This window comes from Oncorhynchus tshawytscha, linkage group LG08 (assembly GCF_018296145.1).
Source record: "Oncorhynchus tshawytscha isolate Ot180627B linkage group LG08, Otsh_v2.0, whole genome shotgun sequence".
Taxonomy (NCBI): domain Eukaryota; kingdom Metazoa; phylum Chordata; class Actinopteri; order Salmoniformes; family Salmonidae; genus Oncorhynchus; species Oncorhynchus tshawytscha.
Window position 1 is genome coordinate 38,964,725 of NC_056436.1, and position 25,299 is coordinate 38,990,023.

The 25,299-nt window shown below is 43.4% G+C and overlaps 3 protein-coding genes across 15 annotated transcripts in view; 1 reads left to right on the forward strand and 2 right to left on the reverse strand.

Moving 5' to 3' along the window:
• Window positions 1-374: 374 nt before the first annotated feature.
• On the reverse strand, window positions 375-4,008 carry iah1 (isoamyl acetate hydrolyzing esterase 1 (putative)). Of its 2 annotated transcripts, XM_042325534.1 has the most exons (7): window positions 3,363-4,008; window positions 3,192-3,244; window positions 2,327-2,371; window positions 1,590-1,741; window positions 1,279-1,440; window positions 961-1,082; window positions 375-749 (listed from the first exon to the last, which is right to left on the reverse strand). In XM_042325534.1, exons 1-7 carry the CDS (start codon window positions 3,423-3,425, stop codon window positions 576-578), a joined length of 771 nt encoding a protein of 256 aa, XP_042181468.1. In that variant the 5' UTR covers window positions 3,426-4,008; the 3' UTR covers window positions 375-575. The 2 variants fall into 2 exon arrangements, with proteins under 2 accessions (XP_042181468.1, XP_024285578.1); XM_024429810.2 differs by lacking the exon at window positions 2,327-2,371 and having other exon boundaries at window positions 3,363-4,002.
• itgb1bp1 (integrin beta 1 binding protein 1) lies at window positions 2,416-15,035 on the forward strand. 4 transcript variants are annotated; one of them, XM_024429813.2, is made up of 7 exons: window positions 3,015-3,138; window positions 8,034-8,162; window positions 9,571-9,649; window positions 9,980-10,113; window positions 11,550-11,642; window positions 11,833-11,982; window positions 14,384-15,035. In XM_024429813.2, the coding sequence occupies exons 2-7, from the start codon at window positions 8,091-8,093 to the stop codon at window positions 14,453-14,455; spliced, it is 600 nt and encodes a 199-aa protein (XP_024285581.1). In that variant the 5' UTR covers window positions 3,015-3,138; window positions 8,034-8,090; the 3' UTR covers window positions 14,456-15,035. The 4 variants fall into 4 exon arrangements, with proteins under 4 accessions (XP_024285582.1, XP_024285581.1, XP_024285580.1 ...); XM_024429812.2 differs by lacking the exon at window positions 3,015-3,138 and adding an exon at window positions 7,321-7,466; XM_042325535.1 differs by lacking the exon at window positions 3,015-3,138 and adding an exon at window positions 7,338-7,466 and having other exon boundaries at window positions 7,959-8,162.
• Window positions 15,036-18,321: 3,286 nt separating this feature from the next.
• The window catches only part of asap2a (ArfGAP with SH3 domain, ankyrin repeat and PH domain 2a), an 88,878-nt gene continuing 81,900 nt past the window's right edge, over window positions 18,322-25,299 (reverse strand). For 7 of the 9 annotated variants that reach the window (XM_042325531.1, XM_042325530.1, XM_042325529.1 and 4 more), the window contains 6 exons: window positions 24,249-24,374; window positions 23,764-23,881; window positions 23,268-23,323; window positions 23,003-23,082; window positions 22,194-22,313; window positions 18,322-18,764 (listed from right to left, as the gene is read on the reverse strand). In XM_042325531.1, coding sequence (XP_042181465.1) covers window positions 18,690-18,764; window positions 22,194-22,313; window positions 23,003-23,082; window positions 23,268-23,323; window positions 23,764-23,881; window positions 24,249-24,374 — 575 coding nt within the window. In that variant the 3' untranslated portion in view covers window positions 18,322-18,689. Of the gene's footprint in view, window positions 18,765-22,193; window positions 22,314-23,002; window positions 23,083-23,267; window positions 23,324-23,763; window positions 23,882-24,248; window positions 24,463-25,299 lie in introns of those variants that run through there. The other 2 variants (XM_042325527.1, XR_006083894.1) reach the window with 2 other exon arrangements.

Genomic DNA, 25,299 nt, shown 5'->3' on the forward strand with positions numbered 1-25,299 from the left:
CCGTAAGCCCTTCTTTGGAATATTCTTGTGCCAATGATAAATGAATACCTATCAGCTTGTAGAATCTTTTCACCATTTCCTGTATATTAGGTGATGAGTACTTGCATATATGTTGAAATGTTTGCTTGTGGGCCAAGGGCATTCTGCAGCTTTGTTATAATAGCCTATTGTCCACAGATATCGTGAGTATAAGCCTACATCATAGTATTAGCTCTGAGATGTGAGGGGAAACTCGACTCCGTATGTCTTCTGACTGTCCTGTTTCATGTGCAGGGTGTACTCAATGACCTGGATGAATAAAATGTGTATGCCCACTTGAAACTGGCTTCTTGCTTACAGTGAACACACACATTCTAAAAAAAAGTGTTTCAACACAGACCTCAGGAAATTTAAAAAGAACATTTAAAACATGTCATATCATGGTTTTATATATTTCAGTTGTTTGGAATGAGGACTGATTCCAACCCCTTTCAGTGTCATCCCATTACCGTAGCCGACCGGTGGACATAACTGTGTGGAAGGGTGGACCTGAGGCCCCATCTCTACCCTTCCCCTCTCACTCAGCCTGAGGGCCATCAGTCACACAGTAGACCGCTCTCTGGCTGTTTAGGGTCTACGTCGCCCCAGTAAGGCAGGATGAAGGGCAACTCCTCCACCCTGCTCTTCAACAGCGTCCACAGATGCTGTGACACAAACTGGTTCCCCTTCTCAGAGAGATGGAGCCCGTCTGAGAGGTAGCCTGTGAAGTCCTGCGGGAAAGAGAATTGTTTTCAATTACTGACATGTTGACAAAGTTACATAGCTACTACCAAAAATGACTAGAGTAGGGCTGGGGTTCAATCCGATAGTGCCTTGTCAGCAATGCACTTTCCAAAAGGGAAATGTTCACCATATACGCTTGCTGATGTTGGGCTCGATAGAGAATGACCTAAATGACAAGTATTCCATTGGTTGTCTCACCTGTCCATCTTTCTGCATGAGAGTCCAGAGGTCCAGCACGTCTGCCCCACACTGACCGGCAGCCTGCACACAGGCCTGGGCATACTGGCCAGCCACAGAGTTGAGACGGTTCAGAGCACTGCCTGTAGGGAGAGAGGAAAACGGGAGAGAACAGACATATAGAAGCCAATTAGAACTACAGCACCACAAACACTACAACATTCAAGTCCTCAAAATGCAATAATCTGTTTGAGGCCATCAGGCCAATGTTATGGGATTGCTCAGGAGCAAGAATTAGGACTTGTCTTCAGTGTATCTGATGGGTGTGTGTTCTTTAACCTTTCAGGACACACTCCTTCTCCCAGGCTGGCTCATTCAGAGGTGGAGGAGTGATGAAGATGACCTTGTCTGCAGACACACCCACAGACCCCAGGTGTTTGACAATGTCCTTCAGGTTCTCGGAGTACTCCTGCAATGGGATGTGCTGCTGTGGGTTCTTATCTAAAGAAAGAATGAGACAACATCAGATCTCCTAATAAATCGGCAAGAGCAGTGTTTGTCGATGCTGGTTCTAAGGAACACAAAGGGTGTGCAGGGTTTTGTGCCCGCCCAGCACTTACCTAGAGAGTAACAGGTTGCACTTTCCCTACCTTCTAAAGCACAGTCGTTGGCACCAAAGAAGACCGTGACAGCAGCTATGTGGTTGCTTGAAGCACTGTCCTTGGAGATGAGGCGAGGCAAGACAATCTTTGCCCACCTGGAGTTGTAGCCTGACAAACCTCTGTTCACAACGTCACATTTTCTAGTGGACAAAAGTGACATTGTTTGATCAATTTGGCCTAATTTAGCACACATCACATTTAGCACACACCAACCAACGGCGGTTGGTGCCGTTTAAAGACGAGGGAGGATGATTATTTGATTTGAGCATGGCCTTATTTCTATTACACCATATTGGATGACTCATTCATATTCCATTCACCCAGCTCAATGTAACATCAATAGGTTTAGGCCACTACATGATACTAACATTTTCCCTGTACCCATCATGAGGTTGGTATAACCTAGCCTATGAATTTACAATGTAGGTGCACAGGTCGAGAGAATTTTGAGTAATCAAGGTGACAGACAGTGACACATTCAATACCGCCCCACTCTTGCCTGCATCTAGCTGATCTAGAGTGTAATTATTATTCCAACAATTGCAAACGAGAATTTCTATAAGACAAATGTGGGTATGTTTATCCCTGTTTAGTTCAATAGAAGTGGCGCAATGAATACAACCCTGATGACATGCAAACACTATTCACTTTCATACCAGACACATACAAACAGCTCGTTGTATATACAATTCCTTCTCGCATCTATCTACATGCTCTCCTCTCACCTTTCCCATTCACTTGTGGACTTCAGTGCACAACACATCAGCACTCTGTGACCAGACAAAAAAAACCTTTGGTTCATTTTAAAAATGTAGAAAATGCTCCGTTATTAAAATACATAAATGCTTTGCTCCATGAAGTAATCCATCTCGATCAATGAGAGAGGATTTGAAATAGACAAGATGGCAGCGTACACAGTTTAGGATTACTTCATGGAGCAAATCATTTATTTGAGTAACTGAGCATTTTCCAAATTCAAACCAACCACCTGCCACGAACCACATTTTAGAAGATACATGTTTGGCAGAATCGAGATCAATGATAACATTGCCAATTTAAGGTTAGTGGTAAATGATCTGTGCTTCACCAAACAGTACCTATCCTGTAATGGAGAATCACATTTTCCCATTATAAATTTGTAGCTAGTTTAGACAGAGAACTGATACTGTATACTGGTTGTTAGGGTGGGATTGATGTGGAGGGGTCCGTGGGTGGCTTTTTACAATTTGAATGGTTCCTTGTGTTCTCAACAGGAGGAAGAAGTTGGGTCCAAATCTTATGTTGGTTACCATAGTTATTGAATATCACGTGAATCCTGTCAATTAAAAAGGGAACATTTGGGTGCAATCAATTAGCTTAATTTCTCATAGATCAAATTAAATGTCAACAAAATAGTGTTGCAGGAATGCTAATCTTATGTTTCTAACTACAGAAACCATTTCTGAACAATCTGTGATGGGAGGTGTCATGGGCTTCCTGAAATGACATGGAACGACTACGGGCAACCTGCCATCCCTATGAAAAGCATGTAGGAATGGTGAGTGCAACTATTTAAAAGTATTCCATGTGCGAAAATGTAAAATGACTCACCTGGCTAGTTGATTTGCAATTTCGGAACCCCATCCATTAGGTTGGAATGAAAACTGAAACAAATCAACAAGAAGTGAGAGGTGAACTGTCAAGTTGCTAGCTAGCAAGCTAACCCGATTTGTAAATGGACGAAACCCTGCAAACAGATCGTTTCTGAATGAGAAAATGTACCTGTGTGATCGAGTCGCCAAATAAAATCACTTGAGGCCAAATTATGTTCTTGATTTTGGACATTGCTAGCTAGTACAAATGTTGAGCCGAGAGCTAAAGTTATACTTTCAGATTTAGAAATGAAAGCAGTGCTGACTGAATGATAGACTTTCGCATGCTAAATTGCGCCATCTACCGTGTGGAGGTGGAAGGTGAAAATAATAATGGCAGAGTAAAATAATTTGACAAGTCGCCTTTTTGTTGTTTATTTCACTATTTTGATGACATACATTTTCTTTACTGTAAAATAAATACACTTTCATAATGACATAAAACAAGATCACAACAAGTTTTCAAACAACATTCCAAACATAGATACAGAACCAACCTAAAGTGTCTTAATAGGGTGTTGGGTCACCACGAGCCAGACCAACTTTAATGCATCTTGGCATAGATTCTACAAGAGTCTCGAATTCTATTGGAGGGATGTAAACACCATTATTCCACGAGAAATTCCTTAATTTGGTGTTTTGTTTATGGCGGTGGAAAACTGTCTCAGTCACCACTCCAGAATCTCCCATAAGTGGTCAGTTGGGTTGAGATCAGATGACCGAGACAGCCATGGCATATGGTTTGTATAGTTTTCATGCTCATCAAACCACTTGTGCCCTGTGGATGGGGGCCTTGTCATCCTATGGCGGGGCATAGCCATGGTAGCCAAAATAATGGCCTGCCCAGCATTTTTATACATGACCCTAAGCATGATGGGATGCTAATTGATTAATTAACTCAGCAACCACACCTGCTTGCTTTCAGTTCACTATCACTGATAATACTGCTGATCAAACACTATTTGGCTGTTTCTATACCCAATATATATCAACAGATTTTTTTTTCTACAAAATGTCCAAACATATCTCAATGCTTAGTTACAGAATGCAGTAAACTTTACAGTGGTCACCCATCTTTAATAGCGTAACCAGATCCAGACAGCCACTGCTGTCCCTCAAGTAGTCTATCCATTCTTGAAGTATCAGTGAGAGTAAGGACGGAGTAGGATGACATTTCCCCTGGACTTCCATTCTTCATTTCCCCCCCCTAATGATTAACATAGATTTCAGACGGTAAAATGATCCTAGGATTAAACAACTATCAGGCACAGGGGGTTGGAGGTCTGCGGAGGAACAGACAACTGCTTCAAGGTAGCTGCAGGATGACCCCTTTCAGGGGTTCTTTGAACCCAATTATGTATGTCTCTGGTTGTACCCCTCATACGACAGGGTTGAGGGCGTCGTAGAGACGCTGCACTGCCAGGTCCTTCGTCTCCTTCAGAGAGACCTTTTAAAATAGCCGTATAGTTTCAATACAATAAAACTGTATTTATTCCCCGGAAGGGACAATTAAGGCAAGTGGATACTGGTAAAGGTCAAAGTCAATGGCCACACCTTTCTGAGCTTTAGGGTTAGACTGGACTTCCAACACAACAGTAGTGACTGCATCAGTGTGCATGTCATTCAACGGGTTGGCAATAAACTAGTGGACGACATGAGAAACATGGATGAAAACATTCCAGTTTCTCAACCATCTCAGACACCACAAATACATTGTTATTGATACTGCAAGAAGCATTGCCTGATGTGAACATCATTGTGTCATGTTCATTAGGGCACATGACAGAAAATGTTTTGCAGCAGAGAACGTTAGTCACGTCTAGGTAGTCCCTCCCTGTTTCAGTCCATTCTCTTCCGTTTGGTGCTGAAGGAACAAGACCCAGACTACAACATGCTCACCTCCAGCGTCACCATGCCTGCCTCATGCACCAGTGTGATGTTCTTGAGGGTCTTTTCTGTAGCTTCCAAATCCTCAATGATGTTTCTCAGCTGACCCACTAGCACAGAGTAGAGTTTTGCGAATGTGATGGCCTGTTTCACTGTGCTCATGGCCAGGTCTGTGTAGTCTAGGGAACATTTTATTTAACCTTTTATTTAAATAGGCAAGTCGGTTAAGAACTAATTCTTATTTTCAATGACGGCCTAGGAACAGTGGGTTAACTGCCTTGTTCAGGGGCAGAACGACATATTTTTTACCTTGTCAGCCCGGGGATTCGATCTGGCAACCTTTCAGTTACTAGTCCAATGCTCTAACCACTAGGCTACCTATGGATACAGTCAGAAGAACCAGGCTCCATTGCGGGAACAAGGTGAGAACAATAGTCTGTTAATGAGCTACAGTGCATTATTACCTTGTAGACAATGCCAGCTAGGCTAAAGCAGAAACATGCTGGCACTCAGGCTAAAAGACTGTATGATTATATGACTTAGCCATACATGCTAAGTCATGGCCAAGGTCCCCTCCACACGTTAGCCTGCGATGAGGACTCCGTTCCTCTTGTCGGTGCACCACCTCTCAAAACAGCTCCCTGGACAGGCCGCTCTGCATCATACCTGGAGACACCATCACCACACCGGGACCTATGTTGTCAAAGTGGTGCATACTCTGGAGAGACCGAGTGGGGACGAAACCTCAGACAGGGAACGCTCAAGTCTGGGACCCAGCTTCATCATTGAGAGCGGTTTTAATTGGTGTCTCCCAAGCTAATCTCCCAGACATTATTGATCCATATGTGGAATATGAACATAACGACCATATGAGACAGCGGGCTTCCCTGTTCACTATGTCATGGACCGTGTTACAGAAGTGAGCCTCACACACCTCCATTTTTTTCTTGGACGTGAGTGCCGTATGTGGACGAGAGAGAGAGAGAGAGAAATGTTTGAACCCATCTGCCAATGTGTAAAGGACAAAATATCACAGTGCTTACTGACTAATGGTTACATAATATGAGGAAGATGTCAGGTTTGACACTGGGGACTTCGGCAGCCATTAGATGTCTGTCCTCCTGGTGAGAGAATACAGCTAGGGAGAGAGAGAATGTGTTGTTGAATAATTCACCCCCAACACAGAGGACTGTCATTATGATGACCAGAGACAGGCATTAAAATAGAAATACTGCAACACAACAATATCACAACATACAGTAAGTATATTGTGTACAGTTGTGTACTTCAGAGGAAACCTAAACACAAATTAAGACGTTCAATCATCACAATACGTCAATCCACTCCCTACCTTAGCTCCAGAAATCTCGATCATGGCTGCACCAAGGACGTGCCCGGCGTGTTAAGCTGGGCGAACCTGACATCCTCCTCATTCAGTGCCGACCCCGGTAAAATGTCGCCCGTACCTAAACCCGCTACTGATTTGTATTAGTCTATAAATAAATATCTTTGCCTAAATTCGTAATCTCTCCCATATCTTATTCGACTACGACTTTTGAAAGTGTAAGGATAATAATTCAGCCATGGTTGTTCGACACTAGCCACAAAATTAAGGAAATTAGATGGGGGGGGTGATGATTTTCGACACAACACTGGTCCCTATTCTCCGTGGGTTTCCGATATATCCGCTTTACGTTTTACAGCCGCGCTGCAGAAGTAACGTATTCTAGTGGTACGTTCATAGCAGTAGTACAGTATTTATATAATAAAAACAGGACCTGGATCATGATGATGCTCTCCATTGAGTTTTCCCTCCAGACCTATGTTTGTATGAACTTCCGTTTGGCGCACACATGTCGTCAAAACAAGACCGAAGAACACTCAAGCCATCTTTTTAGTTCCGACGTAATTACACGATTTGCTCATCTTAGAAAACGTTTTCATATTTTGATTGATAGATACTGAATATACATGGGTTTAGAACTTTTAAGTTTTAGCGCTCAATTCAATCACGGTTTAAAAAAAAACATCACACCGTAGACTCGTGTTTGTGGCAGCTGAAACAAAAGTATCAATTAATGTTCATACTCTGTTACAACGTTGCACTGTGGGTGAGCGGCCTCGTTATTTGTTACAAAGTAACAAAGTTGACAATATTGATACAAACATAACTAAGTTGCGTCCCCTTTAATGTGGTGTTGGGTGGAACTGCAGAGGAAGTGAAGTGTCTTTGCGAGTCGCACTCTCGCCTACACAGAAAGAGCCACAGCCCTGCTCCTTTGATGAACAACACCCCCCCACCCCCCAAAACAGCCCTCAACTGGCTTAGAACAAGTTTCAAACTGAGGTATGCCCTGTGTGTTTGTGCGTAGTGCTCCCGTTTGCCATTTTCTGTAAAAATGCACGATCATTTCAACCTTTTTGAGCGTGAGCGGATACGTCGATAAGGGTGTGGGTGGGGTAAATTGTTTATCATAGCAACCGGTTTCCGTTACACGGGGCATTCATTGACAAAGTTCCGAACAATGGACTTTCATTGAGTGCCAGCCGACTCCAGACACCATTGGCAGGGACGCGCGTGTGTCAGCCTGTTGATTCTTAATAAGTTGGAGAAAGTTGTGACGGTGGGAGTGGTAGTATGCAGGACTTGAATATTATGCATTCACCGTGGCAGCTGTTAGTCTCATAATGTCACACAATATTTATGTATGGAATTCCATTTCATAAACGATATTTCAAAATTATTATGTTTTATTTCGGAGGTAAATATTACTATTCTTTGAAATAACTTTGTAATACAACTGGTGGAAGGGTTCATCCCATTCTCTATTCTCTGTAGACCACAAGCCAAATCACATTGATTGCCCTGTGTAGTGCTGGGACCATCACAACAAAATCTCCTTGTCTTCACCAGACAGTGGTGTCTGCAAGGGAGCTGGGGGCTGGTGGAGTGTTGGCGTCATGGTGAAGAATGTTCCGGAAGGTCAAAAAGCGTCACAGCAGCAGCAGCTCCCAGAGCAGTGAGATCAGTACCAAGAGCAAGGTGGGCCGTTATATACATTACATTAGACTACACTGTTGTGGTCTACATTCCAAACCCAGAAAATGTGGATCTTCTCTCATCCCTTGATGCCCTCCAGTTGATCTGAAGAGGATAGCTGTAATCAGGAGCTCCACCTAGTCCTCCAGTTGATCTGAAGAGGATAGCTGTAATCAGGAGCTCCACCTAGTCCTCCAGTTGATCTGAAGAGGATAGCTGTAATCAGGAGCTCCACCTAGTCCTCCAGTTGATATGAAGAGGATAGCTGTAATCAGGAGCTCCACCTAGTCCTCCAGTTGATCTGAAGAGGATAGCTGTAATCAGGAGCTCCACCTAGTCCTCCAGTTGATCTGAAGAGGATAGCTGTAATCAGGAGCTCCACCTAGTCCTCCAGTCCTGTAATCCTCCAGTTGATCTGAAGAGGATAGCTGTAATCAGGAGCTCCACCTAGTCCTCCAGTTGATCTGAAGAGGATAGCTGTAATCAGGAGCTCCACCTAGTCCTCCAGTTGATCTGAAGAGGATAGCTGTAATCAGGAGCTCCACCTAGTCCTCCAGTTGATCTGAAGAGGATAGCTGTAATCAGGAGCTCCACCTAGTCCTCCAGTTGATCTGAAGAGGATAGCTGTAATCAGGAGCTCCACCTAGTCCTCCAGTTGATCTGAAGAGGATAGCTGTAATCAGGAGCTCCACCTAGTCCTCCAGTTGATCTGAAGAGGATAGCTGTAATCAGGAGCTCCACCTAGTCCTCCAGTTGATCTGAAGAGGATAGCTGTAATCAGGAGCTCCACCTAGTCCTCCAATAGGGAGCTTCCATTGCACTTCCCTTGTGTTTCGTTCAACAGTCTACATAGTCTCTGGGGGCAGACAGACGGACGGGCAGGCAGACAGATAGACGGACAGATGGGTTAGACCGATTGTAACCTCATTAGAAGATCCCTCACATCTGACAGTGGCTTTTATTCATGTTAAAAGTGAGCTCTGTCTGGACAAAGTAATCATGTCTCATACGAGATGTCTTCCCATCTGGTGAATAACAAACAAGTGCTAAGATGGTTGAGCCGACAGGGCGGAATTGATCGGATGGAGAAATTACTCTTTATTACCATCGATTCACTTACTGCACAGCTGTCCTCTCTGATTACATTGCTGATGGGTACATAACTCCGTTTATTAAGGAGGTCTTGCATGCTGTCAAGGACTCCTGAATTGACGTCTGCTCAAGTTATTTTCACATTTTTCACTTAAACTCTATTCATTAGTGGTTGGAGTATGTGTTTCCTTCTTTCTCATACACAAATATTGCAGCAGAAACCATGACCTCTGCGATTTGGTCAACGTTTCAGCCGATCATGTAACGTTTCTCAAGACAATATGGTGAGATGGTGTGCTTTTCTCTCTCCTCCCTTTAGTCAGTCGACTCCAGTTTGGGAGGTCTCTCCAGGTCCAGTACTGTAGCTAGCCTCGACACAGACTCGACCAAGAGCTCAGGTAAGAAAACCTACAACCATGGCCACATCTCAATTCTCTGAAATGACCTCGGCTAGTTTCCTCATCTCCTTTCCTTCCTATTCACTAACAGTCAGATGAAGGGGCCGGAAAAGTTTCAACAATATTGCCTGTACATGTCAAGTCCTTTCAGAACTGGTTCTTGTGCATTGTAGGGCATGCAACAAAATATTTCAAGAGGTTTTGCAATGGACGACTAAAATGTGTGTCTTGTTGGTAGTCCCTCCCTGTTTCACATCATTTTCTTCCGTTTGATGCCTAATGAACACCTTCATGACCCAGTGGTAATGCCGATGGATGATTGAACTTTAGGTCACAGTGCTGCGTCAGAGACGTGTGCCGAGTTCAGGGTGAAGTATGTCGGAGCCATAGAGAAGCTGCCGTTTGAGATGAGTAAGACCCTGCAGGAGCCTCTGGAACTCATCAACTACATCGATGCAGCCCAGGTAAGAAAAACCTGGAAACACCTTCAAATCTGGGATGTAAAGTATGGGGCCATCAGAATGGCCGATTTAATTAGGGCCGATTTCAAGTTTTCATAATAATCGGTAATCAACATTTTTGGGCACCGACTATGGCCAATTACATTGCATTCCACGAGGAGACTGCGTGGCAGGCTGACTACCTGTTATGCGAGTGCAGCAAGGAGCCAAGGTAAGGTGCTAGCTAGCATTAAATGTATCTTATAAACAACAATCAATCTTAACATAATCACTAGTTAACTACACATTGATGATATTACTAGTTTATCTAGCTTGTTCTGCGGTGCATATAATCGATGCGGTGCCTGTAAATTTATCATTGAATCACAGCCTACTTCGCCAAATGGGTTATTTAACAAGTGCATTCGCCAGAAAAGCACTGTCGCTGTACCAATGTGTACCTAAACATGAACATCCATGCCTTTCTTAAAATCAATATACAAGTATATATTTTTAAACGGGACGGTTCCGTATTTCACTGAAATAATAAACGTTTTGTTTTCGAAATAATAGTTTCCGGATTAGACCATATTAATGATCTAAGGCTCGTATTTCTGTGTCGTTATATTCTAATTAAGTCTGATTTGATAGAGCAGTCTGACTGAGCAGTGGTAGGCAGCAGCAGGCTCGTAAGCATTCATTCAAACAGCACTTTCCTGCGTTTGCCAGCAGCTCTTCTCTGTACTTCAAGCATTGCGCTGTTTATGACTTCAAGCCTATCAACTCTCGAGATTAGGTTGGCAATACTAAAGTGCCTATAAGAACATCCAATAGTCAAAGGTTAATGAAATACAAATGGTATAGAGGGAAATAGTCCTATAATTCCTATAATAACCACAACCTAAAACTTCTTACCTGGGAATATTGAAGACTCATGTTAAAAGGAACCACCAGCTTTCATATGTTCTCATGTTCTGAGCAAGGAACTGAAACGTTAGCTTTCTTACATAGCACATATTGCACTTTTACTTCTCCAACACTGTTTTTGCATTATTTAAACCAAATGGAACATATTTCATTATTTGAGACAAAATTGATTTTATTGATGTATTATATTAAGTTAAAGTGTTCATTCATTATTGTTGTAATTGTCATGATTACAAATAGATATGTAAAATTCGAACGATTAATCGGTATCGGCTTTTTTGGGTCCTCCAATAATCGGCATCGGCGTTGAAAAATCATAATTGTTCGACCTCTAAACAGAATGCAGTACTATACATACAGGTTCAATGCAGTGCAGTGGAGACCAATTCATCACTGTATAATCACTCAATTTGATGATGGTGATTGATTATGGTGATGTAGATTAATGTTGGAGTGGTGTGAGGCAGCCTCTGTTTCCTCCTTAACAATTCACTCTATATGTACAAAGAGTATCTGTCGTGTTCCTTTCATAGCAAGATGGAAAGCTGCCGTTTGTGCCTGGAGAGGAGGAGATGGTACTGGGAGTGTCCAAGTATGGAGTCAAAGTGGCCTCCATGGATCAATGTGTGAGTGAATCCATTTCCATGTTTATAAATGCTCTAGCGTCCCAAAAGTTTCTGCTGAACCTTGACCTTTCTAGTTGGAACGTTCCCGAAGTCGGACTTTCTCCACTGTTTCCCGCTCTACATGATTGTCTGTCTGTCTGCTGTTATAATGATGTTTGTAATGTGTATTATTGTTGTGGTTCCTGTATAGGACGTTCTGCACCGCCACCCTCTCTATCTGATAATGAGGATGCTCTGTTATGATGACGGCCTGGGGGCTGGGAAGAACCTGCTGGCTCTCAAGACCACCGATGCCAAGCAGCAGGACTGCAGCATCTGGGTGTACCAGTGCAGCAGCGCGGTGAGTGTGTGTGTTGAAAGTATAGGGAGCATTACTTCATTCACCATGAACTGAGATCAGCGTTTACTCACCTACCCCCCCCCCCAAACACACACACACACACCTGACTAACACTGTCTCATATTGATAAATCTCACAGCAATATTCTGGGTTCCACACAAACTGGTGCTCTCAAGCTTATCATACCACAGTTTGTGGCAAACTCAAGGCAATGCGAGATAATTGTTTATCGTGTGTGCGACAGCTTTCCTGTCTCGACCCCCTCATCCATTCATAAGATTAGCAGCAGACTGAGGAGGCAGGCCTCAATGGCTCAGACAGACAAGTCTCTTTCACAATGGCCCCACTGTCAGCGTCAGTCACTCTGGATAAACTCATCTGCCAAATGACTGAAACAGTGTGTGAATTACATAGGGCAATGAGCACCCCTAAATTCAAACTTTGGGTGGGTCTCTAATTGATCCATTCTCCTATTTGTTTAAGATGCAATTTTGTACTTCTAGGAAGTAAAGACAATGTATTTAAACGTTAAAACATGCATCTTTTTATTTATCTGATTGTCAAACCAATCACTTCAAAAAGCAGGCTACCTGCGCACGCTCGTCCTCTCCAAAATCATTCCCACAGCCAAACAGTGCGCAGGGCACCCACCATTTGATGAAGGGAGAGAGACATCTGTTACAAAACACCAAAAGGTGTAATGACCATTGTCATTAGCCCTACACTCTTGTAGCTTCAATTCATTGATGTTTTTTTTTTTTTGGTAAAAAAGAAAAGTCGGGCCACCTGAAATATGGGATGCAAATATAGCTGTGTCTGTCCTGAGCTCATCGGCGCCGTGGGAAGTAGGGGTGCTAAGGGTGCGCTGCAGCACCCCCTACAAAATAGGCATTGGGGGAAAAAAAAAAATGGAAAAAATAAATAAATGTGAACAAACTTTTCTCACAAAAGTAGTGCACTGGGCCTTTACTAGTGGTTGTGGACCTCTATATACACACCTGTAGTACGGGCAAAGACAATATTTTGCATCATCTCCGCTTTGGCAAAAAAAATAGTTAGGAACAGATTCAATAGTTGGAATTGTAAGAGTTGTTGCCCTGTCCCTTTCTCTGTGATCACCATTCTAATGGGATCCAGAAAGAACAAAACCCTGCCACTTTCTGTGATCACCATTCTAATGGGATCCAGAAAGAACAAAACCCTGCCCCTTTCTGTGATCACCATTCTAATGGGATCCAGAAAGAACAAAACCCTGTCCTTTTCTCTGTGATCACCATTCTAATGGGATCCAGAAAGAACAAAACCCTGTCCTTTTCTGTGATCACCATTCTAATGGGATCCAGAAAGAACAAAACCCTGTCCTTTTCTCTGTGATCACCATTCTAATGGGATCCAGAAAGAACACAACCCTGTCCTTTTCTCTGTGATCACCATTCTAATGGGATCCAGAAAGAACAAAACCCTGTCCTTTTCACTGTGATCGTCATTCTAATGGAATCCAGAAACAACAACAATCCTGTCCTCAAACATTTACATCAAAAGGTGCAAAGTTATGGGTCGAGACACAAAACATCCACATCGAATAACAATATTTATCTTAAATAACATGGAAAACAACCACTTATGCCGTATTAATTTACCATCCTTACAAACCACTTCATGTAAATGTACATTCCTGTATTGTACATAAGCTGGTCATCTAGGTTTGTACCTGTAGACTTTATCACCTTGATGAAAAACAATGAACAATACAGTAATTGAGTACATTGAGACATCAAGTGGTTTGTGATGATGTGGCTCAGTTGGTAGAGCAATGCAATGCTAGGGTTGTGGGTTCGATTACCATGGGGGACCAGTACGAAAAAGTGTGAAAATGTGTGCACTCACTACTGTAAGTTCCTCTGGATAAGAGAATCTACTAAAATGGAAAAGGAATGACTAGACCATTTCAGTTTTCACACAGAAATAAGTTCCACTTGCAAAGTATTTCAAGAAACTGGAAAACATATATCAAGCAAGTATTTTATATTCCACAAGTATTATCAGATGAACTGTTTTGTACAGATAATTATCCAACTCAAGTTAGAAATGCTGGTAAACCCTCAAATACAAATAGTTTTTTAAAGCACAAAAATACTAGTCCTATATTAGCAGACCGATATAGATGTCTTCAGCCCGGGCCCAAAAATGACATTTTGTGGGGGGGAAAAGTGCAGCACCCCCACACCACTTCCCGTGCTAATGATTGCACAAGATAGGCAGAGTAGAGAGATGAATGTGATTTGAAAAAACTGGTTTAAAACAGAGGTAGTTTTATTTAATTTGGAATAAGCTTTTATTTACCATCGCTCCCCACACTGTGCGTTTCATTAAAAGTCATTTTCCTTTCGTCTCTGTGCAGGAACAAGCCCAGGCCATCTGCAAGGTGCTGTCTGCCTCTTTCGACTGCGTGCTGACATCAGAGAAGTCCTGAAAGGTTGTCGCCCTGAGGGACGGGACTATCCTCACATGGGCGCAGTACCATGACCAATCGGGAGCCTGGAAACCATAGTTTTACAGCAGGGTCACAAGTTACCCAGCATGCTTTGCAACACCTCTCACACACCACCTACACACACCATCCACCCGTCAGGTGACCATGAGTACGGTTATTTTTGTTTTTAATCTAACTTAATCTTATTTAATGTAAATACATTAGAAAGTACAGGGGCCTCTTGTCTGTACTTGGGAAGGAAGTGGCTGTTTGCTATCTAGGTCTCATAATAATATTGTATCCAGAGACTCCACTGACTTCCTTTATAAAAAGGGGGAAAGTGGTAACCGTGGTACGTCGCAGTCAATATTTCCACCATGGATGGAGGAACAAACCAAGACCATTACAAATATGCTGTAGACCCCCCTTCTCCTCTCTCCTATACAAACCAAAGGGATGGTATCAATACATGTTTGTGCCTCTTATCCCCCTCTCCATACCACTCCTCCTATACTCCGCTTGGTCCAGATGGGATTGGACCAGTTAAAATGGTACAATAAAGGAAAGGAATTGGAATGAATCAAGCAGTCTTTTTCCTTTGATCCCCGTTTTGTCCTTTAAGCAGGTCAGTTCCGGTGGCTAGGCTGTCCAGTATTTCCGTCATTCTCAGACTGACTTATGGGATGCCTGCTTCCTCCCCAACTCTGTGGGATATGAGTCCTACATCCTCCAGCTTGATGAAGCATCCAGCCTGGCATCTGTGTCTGAAGAAATTACCTTGAGGGACCAAATGACCCTGTCATTCAGTGTTATAGTCAGATCACAGGAGATATTGTGTACACATACCGTTGGGGCCCAACATTAGAGCTAGTTTACTCTCCATAGATCACAATTCAATCCGATTGCCGGTTACAGGCGTTGTCTCTTTAAAAGGCAATATGCAGCTTTTACTGTGAATGGGTTCTCCACGCCGCGAGAACACAGCCTTCAAAACCAGAAATGCCTATAACCGGTGATCGGATTGAATCCTCTCTCTTATAGATTTCAGTGTGGATGCAAGCCTTGGTTGTAGTGGTATGGCACCAGAACAAGTTAGAAACCATGGACATAGGCTTGGGCTGTAGTGGGTTTGACCATTCTCCACCAGAGGGAGCTCTTGTTGCATTACTATTATATTTAGTATACTGCCCAGGAAGTTACAAATCTAGGAGTCGAGCACTCTTAAAAATCACCATACTACACACTGTTAAACCACTTTGAAAAGCAATACACTTATGATAAATGCAAGAAGAAAACACTGGGAATTATTCAATTTTATTATTCCAGTTTCAATTTCCCCATTTATTTTGCACAATAGGTTCGAGTCAATGCTGTGATCCAGAGTCAATGAGTGTGAATGGAATAGCTTCTCAGCCTTGGCTTGTGTGTACACTACTAGACTACACACTGAACACCAGCTGGAAAACAGCACGTCACCACAGTGCATTCAAAGACAGTTACTGCCAAGGTCATGAACTCTTATTTTATACATTTAAATATCAACATAATCTATGTACATTTACAGATGAACCATCCTATTTCCAGTGAGTTAACATGGTGTGGCAGATACATGCGACGCCTCTTGTCGTCGTCTATCGTAGTTCATTCACAATTGAGAGTACTGTATGTCCCGTTTAAGATAAAACATCAAACATGTATAGAGAAGAGTTGCTCTGCAACCAAAGTCAGACATTACGTCAAATGCGTTGTAAGAATATTACATTTTAAAACATACTCTTCAGTATGGGTCCTAGGATGTATAAAACAAGGGTGGTCTGTAACTAATGCTGGTCCCAGCTAGTAATCAAGTTGTGGACTATGTTAGAATTCTAGGCTGAGCACTATGAATCAGATTGAATACTATGGTAGGTGTGTGTGTGTGTGTGTGTGTGAGTAGTTGCATTGTCCTTTCAAGTGTGTCATTTGGTATTGCCATCCCCCTTACAATGTCACCTCAAAGGACAAGTTATTTTTAGTACAATGACAACTATGTGCATGTGTCCACATGTACCTCTGTGTGTGTGCCATTTGGTAGCCTGCTGTCCACTACAGATAAAAAAGCCACAGGACAGGAGCACTTGCCCCATGCAGAGCTCTCTCACTATGTCCATGTCCCAATTGGCATCATATTCCCTAAATAGTGCACTACTTTTGACCAGAGCCACAAAAAGATGGTGGTTCACAACTAAAAGTGTGATCTATGCAGCGAAGATAGTTCACAACATCCATTTCACTGGTGATATTGATATAGCAAAAAGGGTAAGAAGTGCAACAATGGCATTTTATAAACAGAGTAAAAGGTGTCAGATGGGCTAATGCAGTAAATCTAGCACCACACTGTAGGCCATGGAGATGATGTGCTGTAAGTAACTTCTATTGTTTCAAGCTGATAAGCATGCAGGTCAGCGCACACAGTAGGATAGTGAGCCTGGGTTCTCCCAGTTAAATACAGGCCTAAATATACCCCCCAGCAACCCCCTGTTGTTACTAAGGGCTGTCTAGAAATGGGGACAGTGGATGACCCATAGGGGAGGACTCCTAGCATGTTACTGGGTTAGCACCATTTTGAATTAAGTTTAACGAGTGGTGTGGTGGCGGGTATACGCAGCCTTACACCCACTTTCTTTTGTGGGCATTGTGTGGCTAGTGTGTGGCGGAAGGTGTACGCCTTATCAATTAATAAGGCTGATGGATCCGATCAGAATGTTTAGCTTAAAACGTTGATTAACTATTATTTCTTCACATTTTAAGCGCAGTAATGTGCACGTGGGCCGTCGGGTTACAGGCAAATGTTCCAAAACGCAATTTGCAGGGAAACGCAGTTCTAAAAATGTGCACTGCACATGCGAGCGGCTTCATAGACGGAGACATTTTGAAAGATGGGGAGATCTAAAGATGCAACAATTATTACGGGGTTGCTAATATGACGACGATAACGCCTTTGCCTGATAAAACAATGAAAGAAAGCGGATTTAAAAACCAATAGAACAGGAGTGTGGAATATGTCTTTATAAAATAATGACTTCCATGTTTATGTGGTGGGATTTTAACTATAGGCTACTTTTAAGAATGTAAGACATGACGTTTGAAACCTGGACGTTTAATAATTAAGTAGCAGGAAAAAATATAGCAAAGCTAATCATAGGCATAATCATCTTCTAGTAGCCTAGATGGAAAGGCTTTCCCAAAAAAAACCTCTACATTTAACGTAAACTAGGTGCATGTCCATTCATGCACCTGTTGTGGACTTAGAACATCCAATTTTGTTGTTTTTCTATTAAAAAAAGTGAGACTTGCAGAGAATTTGTTTGACTGAATATTTCTGACTCAGTTGACCGCCTCATTTATTTGTTTCAATGGTAGTCCTACTATCAGACTACTAGTACAGTACAGGTTGGGTTTCCTGAACTGTTAAAGACCAACATGGGATTTATCATTTTTTGTCAGAGTTTAACACACAGGCGCCTTTCCTTCACCAAGCAGGCCTTTGGGATTTATTTTTGCCAAATTATAGTATACCCACTTCTCCAGGCACCACTCCACCACTGAGTCTGCTTCCCACATTGAGTGCTATAAAGTTTACATGCCTTTGCCTATTAATCAGTTAAGCGTTTAGAAATTGTTCACCCTTTAACCATGCAAGGAGATGGAATGTAAGCATATAGACTATATTCACATTAACAATAAGTGAAAGAAATCCTAAAGATACACATTACTGTCCCTGTCAGCTGTCCTTGAAGAACTTTCTGTACAATTCACAAAACCGAAGACAACAGAGTGAAATAGTTATTAACAGAACCTTCATTTTGTCAATAATCCTCTAAATGTCGCGACCAGGATAAATAAGCAGAAAGTGCATTTTATTGCAAGAGGTTATCTACTACAATCATCGTTTTTTTTTTTATGTCAGATGGTGTCAGAAGTCAAAACAGTTTCCCCACGAGCCTTTGCAGGCTTGGCCGAAAAAGAGTGATAAGACATCACATGACATTCCTGGAGTAAAGGGTGTATCTGTTGTCATGGCAACAGACTGTATAGCCAAAGCATTGGGCAGCGACACTTCACTCTTCTTTAGTGTCGGTGCAGCCACAAGCTTTGCTGATGACAAAGAATTTTGCCACAGAAATATGGGGAGGTGGAGGACATGTCCATGGTTTCCATTCCAGGTCCTGTGTTGACCCCCGACCTCTGACCTTCAGTCCATGATGAAGTGTACAAATGTGACGGGGAAAGCCCCCCTCCTCATAGGTTCTCCTTCGATGTGGCCCAGCTGGGAGAGAACAGAAGAGGCACAACGTAACACAATGATATTTGGGACAAAACGCGTACACTTTTTGCAATACAGTGCCTTCGGAAAGTATTCAGACCTGGACTAGTTCCACGTTTTGTTACGTTACAGCCTTATTCTAAAATAGATCAAATAAAAATGAATTAAAATACACACAACACCCTATAATGACAAAGTGAAAACAGTTTTGTAGAAATGTTAGCAAATTTATTACAAATTTATTTTTAAAATACTTATTTACATAAGTATTCAGACCCTTTGCTATGAGACTTGACATTGAGCTCAGGTGCATCCTGTTAACATTGGTCATCCTTGAGATGTTCCTAAACTCAGCAACAACGCAAAAAAAACGTCCCTTTTTCGGGACCCGGTCTTTCAAAGATATTTGGATTTTTACAAACTAACTTCATAGATATTCATTGTAAAGGGTTTAAACACTGTTTCCCATGTTTGTTCAAAGAACCATAAACAATGAATGGACATTCCTGTGGAACGGTCATTAAGACACTAACAGCTTACAGATGGTAGGAAATTAAGGTCACAGTTATGAAAACTCAGGACTCTAAAGAGGCCTTTCTACTGACTCTGAAAAACACCAAAAGAAAGATGCCCAGGGTTCCTGCTCATCTGTGTGAATGTGCTTTAGGCATGCTGCAAGGAGGCATGAGGACTGCAGATGTGGGCAGGGCAATAAATTGCAATGTCCGTACTGTGAGACGCCCAAGACAGCGCTACAGGGAGACAGGACGGACAGCTGATCGTCCGAACATCACACCTCCATCAGTGCTCAGACTGTCTGCAATCGGCGGAGAGAGGCTGGACTGAGGGTTTGTAAGCCTGTTGTAAGGCAGGTCCTCACCAGACATCACCGGCAACAACGTCGCCTATAGGCAATTTACAGATTGGCTATGTACAGGTGCAATGATCAGTAAGCTGCTCTGACAGCTGATGCCTAAAGTTAGTGAGGGAGATAAGTCTCCAGCTTCAGTGATTTTTGCAATTCGTTCCAGTCATTGGCAGCAGAGAACTGGAAGGAGAGGCAGCCAAAGGAGGAGTTGGCTTTGGGGGTTACCAGTGAAATATACCTGCTGGAGGGCGTGCTACGGGTGGGTGCTGCTATGGTGACCAGTGAGCTGAGATAAGGCGGGGCTTTACCGAGCAAAGACTTATAGATGACCTAGAGCCAGTGGGTTTGGCGACGAATATAAAAGTGAGGGCCAGCCAACGAGAGCATACAGGTCGCAGTGGTGGGTAGTATATGGGGCTTTGGAGACAAAACGGATGGCACTGTGATAAACTGCATCCAATTTGCTGAGTAGTGTTGGAGGCTATTTTGTAAATTACATTACCGAAGTCAAGGATCAGTAGGATAGTCAGTTTTACAAGGGTATGTTTGGCAGCATGAGTGAAGGATGCTTTGTTGCGAAATAGGAAGCCGATTCTAGATTTCATTTTGGATTGGAGATGCTTAATGTGAGTCTGGAAGGAGAGTTTACAGTCTAACCAGACACCTAGGTATTTGTAGTTGTCCACATATTAAGTCAGAACTGTCCAGAGTAGTGATGCTGGACGGGCGGGTGCGGGCAGCGATCGGTTGAAGAGCATGCATTTAGTTTTACTTGCATGTAAGAGCAGTTGGAGGCCACAGAAGGAGTGTTGTATGGCATTGAAGCTCGTCTGGAGGTTTGTTAACACAGTGTCCAAAGATGGGTCAGAAGTATACAGAATGGTGTCGCCTGCGTAGAGGTGGATCAGAGAATCCCCAGCTGCAAGCGTGACATCATTAATGTATACAGAGAAAAGAGTCGGCCCGAGAATTGAACCCTGTGGTACCCCCATAGAGACTGCCAGAAGTCTGGACAACAGGCCCTCCGATTTGACACACTGAACTCTATCTGCAAAGTAGTTGGTGAACCAGGCGAAGCAGTCATTTGAGAAACCAAGGCTGTTGAGTCTGCCGATAAGAAATCAGTGATTGACAGAGTCGAAAGCCTTGGCCAGGTCGATGAAGACGGCTGCACAGTACTGTCTTTTATAAATGGTGGTTATGATATCGTTTAGGACCTTGAGCGTGGCTGAAATGCACCCATGGCCAGCTCGGAAACCAGATTGCATAGCGGAGAAGGTACGGTGGGATTCGAAATGGTCGGTGATCTGTTTGTTAACTTGGCGTTCAAAGACTTTAGAAAGGCAGGGTAGGATAGATATAAGTCTGTAACAGTTGCCAAGAGTGCCAAGTTTCATGTCTGGAGAAGACCGTAGGGATGCTGCCAGTTTAAGCATAGTGGTGGCAGCATTATGCATTGGGGATGTTTTTCCATGGCAGGGACTGTGAGACTAGTCAGAACGGAGCAAAGTACAGGAAAGATCCTTGATGAAAACCTGTTCCAGAGTGCAGACTGGGGGGCGAAGGACCCTAAGCACACAAGATAACGCATGAGTGGCTTCGGGACAAGTCTCTAAATGTCCTTGAGTGGCCCAGACAGAGCCCAGACTTGACCCAGATCAAAACTCCCCAAATACAGGTGTGTCAAGCTTGTAGCGTCATACCCAAGAAGAATCAAGGCTGTAATCGCTGCCAAAGTACTGAGTAAAGGGTCTGAATACTTATGTGATATTTCAGTTTAATTTGTTATACATTTGCAAACATTTGTAAAAACCTATTTTTGCTTTGTCATTATGGGGTAATGTGTGTAGATTGATGAAAAAAAACAATACATTTTAGAATAAGGCTGTTACCTAACCAAATGTGGAAAAAGTCAAGGGGTCTGAATACTTTCCGAATGCACTATAGCTTATGGCAGGGTTGGGTAGGTTACTTTCTAATGGAATCAGTTACAGTTACTAGTAAACTCCCAAAAATTGTAATCGGTAACATAACTTTTAGATTACACAAATTTAGTAACAATCTGATTATTTGTACAGTTACTTTTGGATTACTATCCCCCTTTAGAGTCATCAGCAGAACACCTTTTAAATTCTGCTTCAGTTGTCGTCAACTCAGGCGCGGACACAAACAAAATGCCATTGAAGTCAGAAAAAGAGAGCGGAAGGCATCTATAACAAAGTCCCATGGAGAATAAGTGACTAAATACGGTCATGTTTACAGAGGTGGCTTTTGGAAAAACAAGTTGCAGCTGGTCTGTATTCAGACAACGGACTCAGCAGAGGAAGGAAGGCAGGCGGGGGCGGGAGAGAAAGAAGGACGGCTAGAATGAGGTCACTGCTTTGTGCTGCTGAGGCCACCAAGATTTCTGGCACATGCTCAGTGGACTCTCTCTGGAATAGGCCAGATTTGGACTAGAACTGGGCCGGACTGCTCTCACTGCGTGTGAATGGAGACAAACACACACCCCACTTTTCACACATCCAACACACAAAATAGTAGCCTAATCTAGAGTTGACACTCACCCACCACTCCTGGTCCTCCTCCCCATCCACCACGATCACCTCCCCCTCAGAGAAGGTCAGCTCGTCTGCATTGTCCGCCATACAGTTGTAGATGGCCTTCACCCGCTTGGGCCTCTGCTTCTGAAGAGAGACGGCCAGACGGGCATAGCAATACAATTACTAGAACCAACATTCCCAGTCAAGTCAACCTTCCGTAACGGTGGCCATGTTGAGAGTGCACTGTCAAATTGCCATGGTCTCAGGGGCTTCCCTTTCTAGTCATTCTATTTCTATGCAGACAGGCAGGTGTACTTGACCGTTCTGCAGACAGATGCGGTCGTTTAACTGAAGTATCTAAACCGTCTGTCACTCCTTTGGAATTCTCGACGCCCACTTCCACATTGACCGCTGGAGGGTTGCATAGCAGACAAATGACACAGGACATAGTAACTGGGAGCAGGGGGGAGTTGTGCATCGCATGTTTTCACCACAGGCTATCGCTGATCTGTCAGTGGTTCACATGGTGAGCCCGTATGACACAGATTGCTAGCACTGAGCTAGGGACAGAGATATGAGAGGTTTCCCCATCTGTCAAGAACGAGTGCACACTTCAAGGTTTCCCCTCCTACTTAGCGTTACAGGAAGGAGAAAACACGAGCCATTGATACTCAGAGTGCACGGGACAATAAGACCAACTGAAAAACAACGACGAGATCAGTCCAATAAGTGCCTCTGTATAGTCCATGGCTGTCCAATCACAATCCACAACAGGGCAAACGATCATATTAAAAAAAAAAAAAAAGGTCAACGGTAGGTGGAGGGGAACTCACCGGATAGGTCTTCCTAGGCATGGGGGCGGGAGGCAGCGATTGACCTACTGAGTTGTGGGGATATCCCGGCACTTCTTTAGCTGGAGGAGGAAGAGGATTCCACGACGTCGTTGTGAATACACAAAAATCACACAACCAGATTGTCTGCAGCCGACCCACAGACAACACATCCCGGCCCAGTCGCAGCGCTTTTATCTGACTATGCGACATGCTTTTACAGGTTATTTACAGACGCAGAGTAAATCAAGTTATTTTTTACACCCACCTGGTCTTTCGATGGACCCAGTTCGAGTCGGTCCTTTACTGAAGCTTTTGTCATTGCTAAAAAAACACACACATAACCTCGTAGTCAGCTGCTGTTTAGGACGTGCTTCAAATCAACACACACACACACACATTTACCCCACAGTGCATTTCCCTTCCAACAGCCACACAACTCAGACCCGTGGGAGGTTGAGTAGAGCCATGTGGATGAATAGTGTAAAGCTGTTTGTCTTTTAGGAGAGCTCAGCTTGGAAGTTAATGAAGTGGTAAACCAGAAACCCTACACGCTATTTTCCAAAGGCAAACTTGCTTTGTGTTCATCAAAGTAAAACATGCTGCCTCAGGCAGGGTGTCCACCCCCAACATGGGTGTGTGTGTCCAATGTGTGTTTGTGTGTCCAATGTGTGTTTGTGTGTGTCCAATGTGTGTTTGTGTGTTTGTGTGTGTCCAATGTGTGTGTGTGTCCAATGTGTGTGTGTGTGTGTATGCACGCTTACCCAGAAGGAGACTTAGGTGTTGGGGCTCTGTTGTGGCCCTGTCCGGTCCCCGGTTTTGACTGCTGGTTCATCGCCTCCATCATACTCACTGTCTTGGCCACAGGCGGAGGAGCAAGACCTGGGGGGGGTCAGAGAGAGATAGAGGTTGAAAGAGGGCACTAGATAGACAAAATGGAGATAGCCTCAATGGCGCAGTCTATGCTGTCACAGACATCATAATGGCACAGATACAAAGACGAGTCCTCTTTCGATCTCTATGCAAGTTACCCATCTCATTCTCTTCTTCATGTAAACTGGGTGCTTTTCTCCTCGGCGTCGTCTTTGTACATCACGTTGTAAACATACTGCATGTGCCTTACATACACTAACATGACCTATCGACAATAACGCTATGTACAATCATTTACCAGGATTATTTTACGATACTGATTGTGGCTATTATTATGATGTGTTCAGACAACAAGGCCTGGAGGAGAGGTGCCTACCCGTGGTTGAGGTGACCCTCATGGGGGGTACGGGGGGGTGGATATTGGGGGGGTCTGAGGAGGACCTCTGTCGGACCCCCAGGTCTATAGAGCCAGGCTTCCACCCAGAGGACCCTGATGACTGGACTGGGGAGGGAGGAGTGGGAGAGAAGATATGCTTTGGCACCTGGAGACATGCATCGCTTGCTCTTTGGGGGTTTAAGGCTCTGGGAATCTGTAAAGCACTTTTCCATAACTGGCGCTGTTAAAAAGGGCTTTGTAAAAATACATTTTTCATTGATTGATTGAGACTTGACACAAAAAGTAGAACACAGAAAGATAAGGCTACTCCTGGAATTAAATAGATAAGACTCTGCCCAAAGTCAAGTTTGCTGGAGAGGAGCTGCAGATGGCCAATGCTCGTTGTGGGGCAATGGGCCCAAGTAAGTAAAGACAACACGTGCTTCGAAGTGAAGCACGGTGGAATGTGAGCAGTCGGATGCAAAATTCAATTCAGGAATTGAACGTGTTTGGACTATTTTCTATTGGAGTTCAAATTGATTTCCAGTGATATGTTGGGTTATTTTCAGTCTGCCTCTCATCATGGACTATGGAGCACAGACTGAGAACCTTTTGGAAAAGTAACTCACTAGCTCACTCTGTCGCCGCCAATGTAACTGCCCATGCTCCCTACCCAGAGTCCTCTCTGCCCTTCAAATAGGTCAGAGCGCCACACAAGTCACCATGGGGCCATGCACTAATTAGAGAAGGCCATCTACACTCTATGACAGAGACGAAGGCCAAATTGAGATTTCCCTCTATTTGAACTGAACCCATTGGGCATGTATTATAAATATAATTCTCCAAAAATTACGAGGACGACGAGGTAAATCTGGGTTGAAATGGGCTCGATGCCGGGGGTCATTTGATATGGATCACGTTTATCAACTTCAAAATCAGGAGCATTTTTTGGAACAAAAAACTAAAATCAGTGCTCAAATAGCATTCACACGGATTCCCTGAACAAACGGAACTTGTTCATAGAATTTGGAACGTTTCGCCAGACGAATGT